General features: G+C 38.8%; 1 protein-coding gene and 1 long non-coding RNA gene across 5 annotated transcripts in view; one reads left to right on the plus strand and one right to left on the minus strand.

The window, feature by feature from the left end:
• DPYD (dihydropyrimidine dehydrogenase) overlaps positions 1-13,644 on the plus strand; it is a 341,675-nt gene that overhangs the window by 271,038 nt on the left and 56,993 nt on the right. The window contains exon 19 of one of the 2 annotated variants that reach the window (XM_032192196.1): positions 6,662-6,804. In XM_032192196.1, the coding sequence (XP_032048087.1) occupies positions 6,662-6,804 (143 nt within the window). Of the gene's footprint in view, positions 1-1,145; positions 1,194-6,661; positions 6,805-13,644 lie in introns of those variants that run through there. The other variant, XM_032192197.1, reaches the window with a different exon arrangement.
• LOC116491844 overlaps positions 1-13,644 on the minus strand; it is a 106,766-nt gene that overhangs the window by 18,286 nt on the left and 74,836 nt on the right. The gene's annotated exons all lie outside the window — the stretch shown is intronic.

The raw sequence follows: 13,644 nt of genomic DNA on the forward strand, positions 1-13,644 counted from the left end.
TGTCATACATAGTTGTGATATGCTAACAAAAATGAGTAGAATGCAGTCAGTCGATGCAGTTTCTTGAGTCTGAGTTGAGAATAAGATAGAAATTGTTTTAAATCTGCAGTCATTAACTTTATTCTAAAGTCACCCTTCAGAAATTATCAAGGCAATGGCTACCTAACGTTTCATTTTATTGAAGATGTGGCTAACTGTTGTAGAGATGTGCCATAAAATGAATAGTCTCTCAAATGCTCTGTTTGGTAAATGAGTGCATATTTTAAAGTTTTGGTTGGAAATAGCCAGAGCCTAAGTAAATAGTGCATCATTATTGCTGATTTTGGCAAGTGGCTATTAATGTTTAAGTAGTGATGGACTGAACAGGCTGTGAAATGGATCAGGAGCAGTGAAAGGAGTCTTCTCCAGGTCCTGAGCTGAGTCAGAAATACTGTGCTGTGCACCAGTAAAGCTGTGGCGAGGTCCATCGTGAACTTGCTGTTGGGGCACACCCTATATTTTTTAGTGCACTGAATGTTGTATGTCCCATTTGGGGACCTCAATGTGGATCGTTTTTCTCTCTAAACATGTCTGTTGGTTGGATTTTCTTCTGCATACAAATGCATTCACTGGCCATTTTGAAGGATGTGTTGCTACACTGTTTCATTAAACTGCCGCGTTATCGGGTAATTGTTTAAACATAATGCCACAGCACTATCAAAAGGAAAGGTGAACTAATGGCATTTGCAAATGTCAGGGATTATCTTAACACTTTTATTATAGTTTATAAAAAGTAGGTTCAGGGCATTCCATGACAATTATTTCCACAGAAATTGGTTATTTAAATAAATTGCTAATTATCTGGATATGACAGTATTGAAAACCCTGCTAATGAGTTATTTGATAAGTGTAGCTTATGGTGGCCACCTACAGGTGGGAGAGAGAAAGAACATATAAAATAATTGCAATCAGAAGAAATGCAATGCAAATGAATTGTTTATAACTTGTATGTTTCCCTGGACTGTTTACAAATGCACGTTATATATATATGTATATATGTACTTCGATGACTAGTATGAGGCAGCCAACACATTATGCAGGAAATGTCTTTAAAAAGAACTATGTTTTCTGTGTTTGTTTCCTAATACTCAAACTTTCTTATCTAGTTACTTTCCGCAGGATTGGATTGATCATCTGCAATGCCTGAACTTTCCCAGATCAATTCTCTCATGTAAAGCTTTTTCGCCCAAGTCTGGTGTTTGATGTTCACTTGGCTTCTGTTGTCATTAGCTTTATTAATTTTAACAGTTAGGGAGATAACAATGTCAGCTTTCTTCAGATAATGTAGTCAAAGAGAGAAGGAGGATGATGAGTTGCTTCTTTTTTATATAGATATTTTTTTTGGCAGCATAGAGTTTAAAAGTAATTTATTAATCATAATGTTTTTTAGTATCATCTTATTTTTCTTTGTAATATTTAGGCTTTGTGGTTTAAATCTGATATTGAATTTATAAAGAACAACTGAAGTGTAATACAACATAATGCAAATAAAAATAAATTTTGCTTTGCAATGCACAAAATGGAGAGAATTATGACCCAAATTCATTTTTATTCCATTTAGTAACCATAGTTACAAAAATTTGCTTTGATGTCATCTACTAACCAAAGGTGTGCTTTTTGTGTAAATCTGCCTGTCTTGTATATATAGAGTTTGATAAAGGCCATTCAGCCCCTTTCAGGATTCAGGCTCAGAGTTATCAGTCTGCAGTCTGAATTGATTCGGTTCTGCTGGTTGTGGATCATCTTTACCTAGACCATTTAGAGCTGCTTCAGGTATATTAAAGATTTTAAACTACTTGTACACAACACTGCAAGTGAGAATGTAGCCCAGTACTGAAGACTACTAAGAATTATTTTATTTTTCCTCTCCCCCGCCCCCATATGTGGATCATTGGGATCAAGAAATTCTGAACTGATTTTGCTCAGAACTTCCAAAGCTACAGAGTTGCCTGAAGTTAACTTCAGAGTTGTCGTTGAAGAGGGCCTTACATTTGGCTCTCTAGCCTCAGTCTGGTGAACGTTTTTGGTGCTTGGCAGAACTGGGTCCTACAGGGACTCCAAGTACTTACAAAGTTGTAATAAAAAATATGCCTTCTGGCATTGGTAAAGGGCTTTTACTTCCAAAGGAAAATTAAATGATGAAACAAATAAGCAGGAAAAACATCTCTTATCGGTTTGTCATCTGTCTGTTGTCCTCAGGGCAAAGACAACTCAGCCTACCTGTACTAAACAGGGTGAAGTGTTTGAAGGACCTGTGTTCTGCTTCTCCTTCATGATGTATTCTGCCTGTTGGATTTACTCTACTGCTGTCCTTCATAGTCACAAAAAAAAAAAATCTGACTTTTATTAAAAGCAAACAAATACAAACAAAGGAACAAAAACTAATGCACTTTGGTTTACAGCAAGAAAAAATATCAGGGATTTTTGTGTCACATAGCTATTTCATTGCTTTAATCTTCATGTAATTGTCTTTGTTCCGTAATGAGAGATTTGAAAGAGTAGTTTTCAACATACGGTAGCATATCATCTCCACCACATATTTTTCTCTCTTTCATTTTCAGATCTCATTCCCCTGCTTGAGGTCTGGATAAATGCACTTTGTTTATTAAATCTCGTTATTTTACAGCAGGGTAAATGACAGCCATATCTAGTATCTGGTAGCAGCTGTACCGCTACTATCAAGAGAGTACCCTATCAACAGTTTCCCCAGCTACGGGTGCTTAACTAGTGAAATTACAGGTACCAACATGTCAAAGTATGTGGTAGACGCTTGTTTTTTAGCATATGAGAACTCTTTCAAATACATGCTGGATTTGGATCTCAGCTTCTTAAATACCACTGGTTTTATCAGACAACATTCTGCAAAGTCCCACTACTACTTACAGCTCCTTTACAATTTGGCATTAAATCTCCTTTATTTCAGCCTTTTAAAAACTCCTTCTCCACAAATCGCTGTAATGAAATTTATTACCTTCCTGTGGTACTCACATGAAAATGCAGGGAAATAGAGACACTGGGTCAAACTCATTGCCCATTTTGTTTGTTTGTTTCATGATAGTTTGGCTTCACTACAGTGTGTGGTTTTATTTATTTATTTATTTATTCTTTCTTTAATCTGGAAGGTTTTCTCAACATTTCGCTAGGCAATGGGATCCGCTATCACAAGTAAATGACAATGTACTCCAGGCCAGCACTTTTTATTACAGAAGGGAAGGGTTCTGAACAGTTGACCGAGAAATGTCCAGGAGAATGGCTGCACGTTCTGATATGCTTTCTGTGTTCTGTTGTCTCAAATGCTAAAGAAAAAAATGCTGGGATGAATGGTGACACCTCGGTCAACTCTTTGATTGTCATTAGAGCCATTTATTTACTCTCATCAGAAGCACTCCTGAAATGTTTTTAAATTCATTTGGTTGAATTATAGATGAATGGAACACTTTCACGATTGTACCGATTTATAACTAATTTCCTAATCACCAAATGTAAGTAATAACTCATGCTATGGATATCAAGTGCAGCTACTACTAAAAAGCATGTGTTCCATAATAAATTCTAAGCCTTACTGCCATCTCTGCTAGGCTTCATCAAATCATATGCTTGATTTCTTTAGGCTGACTGAAGGCCTTTCTGATTACCTATTGTGCTGAAACCTTAAATAAACTGTCATTTGTTCCTTTTTCTTCACTGACCATTGTACAGAGACCTTCATTAAAGTGAGAAGGTGGCTAATTTAATCAGACTGAAAAAAGGAACAATTATAATCTAGAAATATTTTCTATGTGGAACTTTTCTACAGGGTATCATTAAGGTCAAGGGTCTATAAGACTTACTGATTGAATGCAAACTCTCAGAGTTACATTGGGGTTAAAAGAATATAAACCTTCATGCCTTAAGGCAGATGACAGTTTTTAACTCATGCAGATTGGGAAGAAATTTCCCTGTAGACACACAATTTCAGAGTTACCAGCTTCTGTGTTCTTTCACCTTTCTGAAAAATAACTACCTCATCACAGTGAGATTCTGGAGTAGCTGTGTCAGTGCCTGAAAGCAATATAAAAAGTCTGATGCTTACCTGTAGCCTCAATTTCAAACACTGAATATTTGAAGAATTTTCCAAACTAGTGATTTTTGTTATTTTCAATGGTTTTGGTTGTTTAGTGTATGTCTTAGTATGTATGGTCTCTGAAAGACTTCATAAATAAATCTGAGTAAACACCTGGGTTCCATTTTTTGTTGTTGTTTCAGGTCTTTGTTCTAAGGCTGGGCCATCAATTCTGTTGTAATATTTGCTCTTTGGATACTAGCAGCCAACCTCTTTCAGAGAATCATTCTATTCCTTTCAAACTCATTACAATCGATCCAGCTCAAATGATGGCAAATAGTCATTACTGTCCAGTGGAAAGTTTCTGTTCAGCTCCAGCTTCTTTTTGTGTGATCTCTTTTGTTATGTTATTAGATTATTTAAGGCATTTTTTTGTGAGATTGGTAATTTTTATGAACCAATGTCTAGTTACCCCCAAAATATACAGGGTTGGGCTGCCCATATATGAAGATAGCAGTTTATATGCAGAAAACACCATACCCCTATGTAGCCTTTGTTAAATGAGCAAGAAGTATCTGTGTAAAACTTGTGAGCAGTCCTGGTCACTGACGTGGACATTGGAGAATGTCTGATGTGTCCTGATAGCAGGCCAGCTCTTGAAGAAGGAAGACGTATTGTATTAAGTATATATTGAGAAGGTGTCTATCCTAAATGAGCAGAAGATACCATTGCTCAAGAAGATGATTTTGTGCTGAATGCATAGCAGGTGCCAGTAGAGACTGCTTAGGTGCACTTTTGAATGTCAATGTGTGTAATACTGATGAGCCCGGATGACCTGTGAATTCAGTGTTGTCTATCAGGGTTGCAGTGAAGGGCAGTGATATGTTGTAAAAGGCAATGTGAGCTGAAAGCAGAGTATTTTTAATGGTTAAGACAAACAAAATTTCAGTTTTCTGCAATGGAAAAATACCTTGATAAACTGTCTCCTTTACAAAGTGACAGTGCAACTGTCCTATTTATTTGACCCAGCCATCTAGACTGCAGAGGTCTTAGTTGATGCAGAAGTAAGGCAGAGGCTGTTTCTAGAGGGCAGAGTCCTGAGCTGACACTAAGTCCTTTGTGGGCACCAGGAAAACTCTGCCTCAGAGGAAGAGCTGATGGGAACGGTGGAGGGAGGATTGATGCTGGGCTCAGTGAGACAGAGCTGCTTGAAAAAAAAAAAAAAAAAAACATCTTTGCTAAAGACTTTCTTAGATTAAAAATTCAGCTAGCAGGCTTCTGTGCTCGCAAAGGGTAGAGGAAGGATGTCAACACAGATCAGTTGGGTTGAAGAAGGAGGTTTTATCTGAAGGAAACAAGAGTGTTGGTCCGGCATCCAAGCAGAGTTGTGCTGGTGCAGTAACTACTGTTTGCTCTCTTCCCATGCTCCTGAATTGTTACTTTTTCCACTTCCTTAGTTTATTGCATTGGTTTTCTTTCTTTCTTACCCTCTGCTTGTTTGCCCTTGTAGGAGGTTAACTTTTTAGAGGTTATAACAGTAGCCATGGAAGATGTTCAGAAGTGTTTCATATCATAGTATTTCCCCAAGTTCCCTAACACCTTACTTTTCCATTTCCTTGTGTAGGTTGGCAGCCAGCCAGTTCCTCTGGGAGTAATGTGTCCCTCCCTTACACTACAGTATTGTTTTCCAATGATAACATAAAATTATCCTAAAAGTTCTCTACATTAAATAGAAATTATAAGAATAAGGAAATTGTCCAGAGAAATCCCAACTAGACTAAAAATAAATAGTTGAATGTGTCAGCTGTCTACATCATCCATCAATTAATGAGAGACATTTATATGAGTGTTTTAAATAGTTGCTTACCATCAGTAGGCTGCAGCCAAAGCAGATGCGTTGCAGACAACATATTGAGACTTTAACCATAACTCCTATACATGTACATGTAACAAGGAGTTGTCTGACTCAACCTCTGTATGCCATTTGAAAATGTAAGCTGCAGTTGTGGAGATTTAACCCTAAATGAATTACTTTACTCTTTTGAGCTTCTGACTGTCATATTAATAGTTATCAGGGGCTTTCTTAAAGGATTATCTGAATCTACAAACATCCAAAAGGGAAACATATTAAATAATATATGAAGTGTCAAGTGCAGTGAAATGGTGCTTTTAAACAATTTTTAGTCAGACACAAATAAATGGGATGCGCCTTCTTACTTGTGCAACATATGTGTTCAAAAAAATCAACCCAATTCTTTGTGTAAAATCATAGATCTCTTTGTCTACAGTGTTTAATGAAATATTGCTTTCTGTCTCAGACATTGCTAGGTTTTATTTGAGCATCAGCTAAAATTTTCAAGCCACCTTTGCAATGTTATCCAAATATTTTTGCTTTTTTTTCATCCAAATTTATAATTTTTTACAAGCATTAATACCACTTAAAACCCAGTTCATGTCCTTTTATAATTAATATAACCTCTGCATTTCAGAATTAAATGTTAGTTCTTGATTTTTCTGTCATGAAGGATTATATCAGGGAATGCTCTCACATTACTAACAAAATGTTCTTGTTTTCTGTAGGAAATGCTATTAGGCCTATCGCCCTCCGTGCAGTGTCTGCTATAGCCCGTGCTCTTCCAGGATTTCCCATTTTAGCAACTGGAGGCATCGACTCTGCTGAAAGTGGGCTCCAGTTTCTGTACAGTGGAGCTTCTGTTTTACAGGTACCTTTTTTTTCTTTAAAACATGAGAATTTAAATAACTGTAATTAAAGGCATAATGTATGTTCCTTTCAAACATTAGCATAGTGGGTTTTTTATACCACTGAAAGCAATTTTCATGTTTTTAGACATGTTTCTCACTAAAATACATTCATTTTAGATGGAGTAGGAGGAGGAATTGCCAAAAGAAGACTTTGAGTGTCACAATACCAATCTGGGGAAAGGCTATCCATAAGTATATTACCGCTTTTTTCTATAATCTATGGGATTTAAACTTTAAACATGTCAGTAGCCTGTTAGTATGTACACCAGAATATTTGCTGGAAATCAGCACCTTACCATGTTCTAATAGGCATGCCAGGGCATCATTGTGGCATACACGTTAGACAAGTTGATAAGGAGTGCGTGGTAATTAACTTATATAGTTCCATTATAGGTTGTTATATTCTGGTAGATACTTGTCCCCTCAATGCGGAGTTCCCATCAAAGACAACAGCAGCTGAGGATCCTGTGGATATTGGCTTTGTGTCACTCTATGGGATGGCTGGAGTGGTTTCATTCCCACAGTTCACTTTGACATTAAAAATTAGTTTCAGTGTGACCATCTTTTCTGCACAGTGACTATTGATATTAGTCACTTGTCTGCTGTTACAAAAAACAATCATACGATAACTTTTTTTTATGCACAGTACATAAAAGTTATCATTTGAGGAGCTGAATTGGAAACCTACTGCTTTTTTATAGACTTGTTATGTTGTTTGACTTTATTAATAACAACTCCTATTTTTCTAGTTTGTATGGGAATGCTTCAAACTTCTTTTCTCATGAACAGACAAAAGATCTACCTTTCTTACACGGTGTTCTGAGAGCTTCTTCAATATAAGTACTAAGTAATGGAACAAATTACAAAGCAGTATTTTTCTACAAAAAGTAGGAATGGCAAGGGAATGTTTTTAGTGCTATGCATGCATTTCATTTGTTATTGCTAATAGAGCTGCAGTTTTGATAGCTTTGTCAGTTACAATGTTACATGATCGCAACTACACAAAGTGGAATGATTTTCTGTTCTACCTCTACTACATATGTTTCTAGATGGCTAAAAATGAAGTTTTAAAATGACATTTATGCATGTTTCCTTTATATAGACTTTCTAGCTGTTTACTTTCTATTATTTCTTTTCTTTTCTGCTGGTTTGCCCCAATGGCAATGGGAAATTTTGAAATATCTAATGCAGACATCCCAGTCAGTGCTCAAGAGAGAGAATTTTTGGCTTTACATGTTTTTAAATCATTATTTTCTGTTAAGTAATGATTAACTTCCCTGGACCTGGCTTCCAGAAATGACTTGGATCTATACTGGTCTTCTGCCCTTTCCAACAGATTTTTCCCAGAGATGGTAAAAAACCTCTTTTCTTGTCCTCAAGCTTCACCAGTTTAACTTTAATCAGTTCTAGAACTGCTTTTAAACTCCTCTGGATCAAACCCATCCTCAGTTTGAGTGGCCTATTTTTGTTTCACTGAAACAGGGAAGACATTTAAGCTAATCTGAGATAAATGGATTCTAAAAGTGCTGTGTTATCTGAGGGTCTGAACTAGTTCAATTACATTTATTTAAAAATAAGCCTTTAGAAACCCTCATGCAAGATTGTGAGTACAGGCCGTAAATACTTCCCTCATCTAAGGGAAGGCAAGTGGAAGGGAGAGGAAGACAGGTAATCCATATAGATATTCTTACAAGGGATACACTTGACCAGGACTAGACTGAAACATCTGTTTGCTGTTCAAGCAAGATACGTTGTGATGGACAGAAAAAGGCAACCTTATCTTCACAGGTTATCTATGGAACATAATTATGATTATGAGAATCAGTACAAGCCTTGTTGTCAGTCTGCGTGACAACAAGGTCATAGGAATAGCTGGCTAATATACTTTTCCCTGAATCCTAGTTTCTCTCTCACCTGTCCTTGGTACCAAATGCCTCAGTTGTTCTTTCTTCAGTAGTGAAAACTTCTGTTGCTTTGACAGGTCCCTGTTGCTTTCTCAGTACAAAACCACAGAGCAAGTACAGAATCTGGACATAATATCAAATTAAGTGATGTACTGAATGATTCAGTGTATTAAGATTCACTATTTTGCTGGTCTCTGAGTTAAGTAGGAGCTCTGGGATTGTACTGGGAGAATTGCATGTGCATCCCATAGTTTTATCTGAAGTATATGCTTTGGATACTGTTGGAAGTGGTTGTGAATAAACTAACCCAGTGCTGTGCATTTTATGTTCTAACTTTATGTTTCCAAAACCATGTAAACACCTTATGAGAAACTAATCCAGAGGCAGAAAGCAAACAGCCAGGGCTTTGGCAGTGCAGGACTGCATTCTGCACTTGGCTATGCCGAATGAGAGTGGTCTTCTCTACCAGGAGAAGATGATGATCATGAACAAGGAAAATACGAAGGCTTTGTGTGAGTTGATTTAATTGCCATGTGGCATATCTCTTCGAGAAGAGGTTTATGAATAATAAATGTACCTCCATTAAAAGCAAGATCAGGTTTTCCTCTGCAGCTATTTTACCTGCAATCAGTTCTCCATTATTTTTTCCAATCGCTTTTATTTTTAAAATGTGGGGATTTATTTTCCATTTACAAAATCATCATACACAGGAATGCAAGTCAGGAGTCACTTGGTAAACCATATTTTTATTTTTCCTACAACCACTGCAAGTGGTATTAAGCAGGTATGTTAGTGAATGGTTCTGGGAAAGAATTTCGTTATTCACTGTGTGTACTATTCCCTCCGCTAGAACACATTTTAGTGTTGTTACTGACAAAATGTTCATATGTAAGAAAGTTTTGCATCAGATGTTGAAAACACACTGGATCATTGTAGTTAGTTGTATCTGGCATTAAACTTTTATACAGCAAATGGCCTCATTCTTCCATGTTATGGACTTCAGAAACAGTTGGGAAAACAACAACAACAAAACTTGTTTTTAATTTTTCATTGAAAATGCTGAAACTTTTCAGTTTTTCTTTGGCTGATTCCCCGAGACTGTAGTTTTTTGTAACACACACAAATCAATCCCTTTTCAGTGAAAGCAAGAAATTCAGAGAAAAGAAAAGAAAAGAGAAAAGAAAAGAAAAGAAAAGAAAAGAAAAGAAAAGAAAAGAAAAGAAAAGAAAAGAAAAGAAAAGAAAAGAAAAGAAAAGAAAAGAAAAGAAAAGAAAAGAAAAGAAAAGAAAAGAAAAGAAAAGAAAAAAGAAAAGAAAGAAAGAAAAAAAAAAGCTGTATCTATCCAGCACTCCTTTATCCAGTCCTGCACTTTTCTCAAATAGCCAATGCTCTAGAGATGTCTAGCCACAACTTGTTGATGTACAGTTCATTACTGTAGGCTTGCAGTGAGGCTGAAGTATGTTTTCTTTAAAGTGAGCTTTTTTTTTAAAGCCACAATTTGTCAAAGTAAGATGTATATTGGATTTTTTGCATCTTTTGCATCATGTGTGTGCTTTAGCATGTCACATTGATGGTTTGTTAGATTTCTGCAAGGCTTTGAGGCAGACATACATTTTTCAAAGTCATCTCACTGTAGGAAATTAAAAATGGAGACGATTATAGAAAATTCCAGTGGAAAGAGAAAATGCATTATGGAAAAAGCAATAAAAGCGTAAAAAATATTAAAGTAAAAATCACTTCACAGTAGCCTGTATGATTCAATTGTAGATCAATATTGTGTAGTTAATGCATTAGCAGTAGAGCATTAATTTGCAATTACCACAGGTGATCTGATCCTCTGTGTTCTGTCCATTGACATAAATGACCTTTTGTTGAAAGAGATTCTGTAGTCATTATTTCTAGCAGATATAACCAAAAAAAAAAAAAAAAAAGTAGAACAAAGGGGTACCTTCTGAAGTATACATTTTTCATGGTAAAGTCTTTTAACGTTATATTCTGGTATGGAACACTTTTGTTAATCTTGAATTTTAGTCATTACCTTGAAAAGAATATGGGCTTCTTTTCAAACAAATTTCTTTTCTTACAAAGTATGGAGGACACTCGTGCCCCCGCATGCTCCAGGCATGGCTGTCTGTAAGGCACTCTACATAGCAAAAATTTAAAATCCACCCGCATAGTTCTGCTTTTGTGGGCCCACCTGCCTGGGGGCAGCCTGTAGCTCTACCCCAAGCCCTGTTTCTGGCTCCCTGTTGTGCTCAGGATCAGGACCAGGTGAAGGCACTGCTGCAGTGCAGTGAGGGTCGATGAATGGGCAGTGTAATGCTGCTGCTCCCATCAGGCCTGCAGGCTGTGAGGTGATGCCACAGCAGCTGTGCGCAGTGGTCAGGTCCTCACTGGTCCCAGGTCTCCCCTTAGCCTGGGAAGTGGGAAATCAAATTTATTGATCCTACCCCTGCCACTTTGCAGGCTCAAGGCACACTCACACCACAACTCTGCCTTTTCCATTCACCCACCTACATCTCTCACTAGCACCGGCTGGGATTTAGCACCTTTTCTTATGGGCACTGCTTTTGTCCTCGCGCTGTCATCTCCAACTCATACACACCCACTGCACTTACACCATGACCCTCCTCAGATGGGGTTTAACCCAGCAAGCAGCTATGAGAGAAAAATGAGGAAATAGAGCAGGAATACCCTGGACCCTGAGGCAAGCTGCCATAACACTGAATCTGCCTGTGCCCTCCTCTCCTACCCCCTGCCAGCTCTGCATAGGACCCCAGGGATCTGACAAAGAACAAAATCCATTCTGGAAGCATGACAACTCATGATGGGAAAGCAATAAGGACATTTTTGGCTTCTGCAAGATAAAATCTCCCCCCCAACACAGAACGCAGTTGTTTTATGAGAGTACTTGCGTTTTTTGTAACGTTTTCAAGGAGAATTCTTGTTGGTACCTCTTTGGAGCCAGAGTCTCAGGGGATTCAGGACAGTTAGATTATTATTTTTTCTTCGGCAGGCATTTTACTGAAGCATTTAGCCAGGGGATTTTTATAACAGCAGGATGGCCCTTTGTGTGTGAAGAAACAAGGTTTTTCATCACAAAATAGTGGGACTTGAACTATGAGAGAGCATTGTTATTGTATTTGTGCAAATGCGAAACCCTGTGAGGAACCCTTCTACGCAGTATAAAATGCCCTGTGTGTCAGAAAATAAAAGCAAAGCTCTGAAAATATAATCACTGAAATGATAGGAAAAAATACCATTTCATAAACATTGTCATATCCTAATGTTAGATGCTACCATTTCCCCAAACCCAATCTCAAAAAAAAAAAAAATCCAAAAAAAAAAATATATTTTTAGTTTTCATCAAGGTCACTGATTAAATTTTTCTCTGTTTTTTAACGGCTACAGAACTGTGAAGTGGAGATCTGGTTCTCTGTGCACTTAATTGGTGTTCTTTCAAGCCCATCTCAGTGTCTGTTCAAGTCAGTGAAGACACTGATATTGAGATAAGTGAGGATGAGATGAGGCCAAAAAATTCTCATCGAGGAATTACTGTTTATGGCATTTAACAGTATGGAGAGTGAGAAACTAAGAGACTGACATCACAGGAGTGCTGGAGCAGGGCAGTGCTGGAGCAGGCCCAGTGCATTAGAATTCCAGGTTAAGTTTACGCTGATGACAATTGGAAACAACTTATTTCATCTTGAGGGAAATAACAGTGCCTTTGAGTGCAGAGGAAAGGCTCAGTAATCCCTTGCATCTAATCTCAGCTCTGTGCAAGTAGAATCAAGTCAGGTAGCTGGCTGCAAGCCGTAACCGAAGGGCGCAGTCCCTGTGGCTGAGCAAGGCTGGGCCTCTCCTGCCTTGACCCACAAGGAGCCCCCCTGCCAGCCCGAACACCCACATGATGGGGGAACAGAGGCTGGTGACTTTGCTTTGTATCAGTGGAGAGGTTCCTGTCAGAGCATGTTCTGCCAGCCATCGTGACTGAGAACAGGCACCCTCAGTAAGTTTGCAGATGACACCAAGTTAGGTGCGTGTGTCGATCTGCTTGAGGGTAGGAAAGCTCTGCAGGAGGATCTGGATAGGCTGCACCGATGGGCTGAGGTCAACTGCATGAAGTTCAACAAGGCCAAGTGCCGGGTCCTGCATCTGGGGCGCAACAACCCCAAGCAGAGCTACAGACTGGATGAGTGGTTGGAAAGCTGCCTGGCAGAGAAGGACCTGGGAGTGATGGTTGATAGTCGGCTGAATATGAGCCAGCAGTGTGCTCAGGTGGCCGAGAAGGCCAACAGCATCCTGGCTTGTATCAGAAGCTGTGTGGCCAGCAGGGCTAGGGAAGTGATCGTCCCCCTGTACTCAGCTCTGGTGAGGCTGCACCTCGAGTACTGTGTTCAGTTTTGGACCCCTCGCTACAAGAAGGACATTGAGATGCTCGAGCGAGTCCAGAGAAGGGCGACGAAGCTGGTGAGGGGCCTGGAGAACAAGTCCTACGAGGAGCGGCTGAGGGAGCTGGGCTTGTTCAGCCTGGAGAAGAGGAGGCTCAGGGGCGACCTTATCACTCTCTATAGGTACCTCAAGGGAGGCTGTAGTGAGTTGGGGGTTGGTCTGTTCTCCCATGTGCCTGGTGACAGGACAAGGGGGAATGGGCTAAAGTTGCGCCAGGGGAGTTTTAGGTTAGACGTTAGGAAGAACTGCTTTACAGAAAGGGTTGTTAGACACTGGAACGAGCTGCCCAGGGAAGTGGTGGAGTCACCATCCCTGGAAGTCTTTAAAAGACGTTTAGATGTAGAGCTTAGGGATATGGTTTAGTGGAGGACTTGTTAGCGTTAGGTCAGAGGTTGGACTCGATGATCTTGAGGTCTCTTCCAACCTAGAAATTCTGTGATTCTG

The sequence above is a fragment of the Aythya fuligula genome, chromosome 8, assembly GCF_009819795.1.
Source record: "Aythya fuligula isolate bAytFul2 chromosome 8, bAytFul2.pri, whole genome shotgun sequence".
In the NCBI taxonomy this organism is placed as follows: Eukaryota; Metazoa; Chordata; class Aves; order Anseriformes; family Anatidae; genus Aythya; species Aythya fuligula.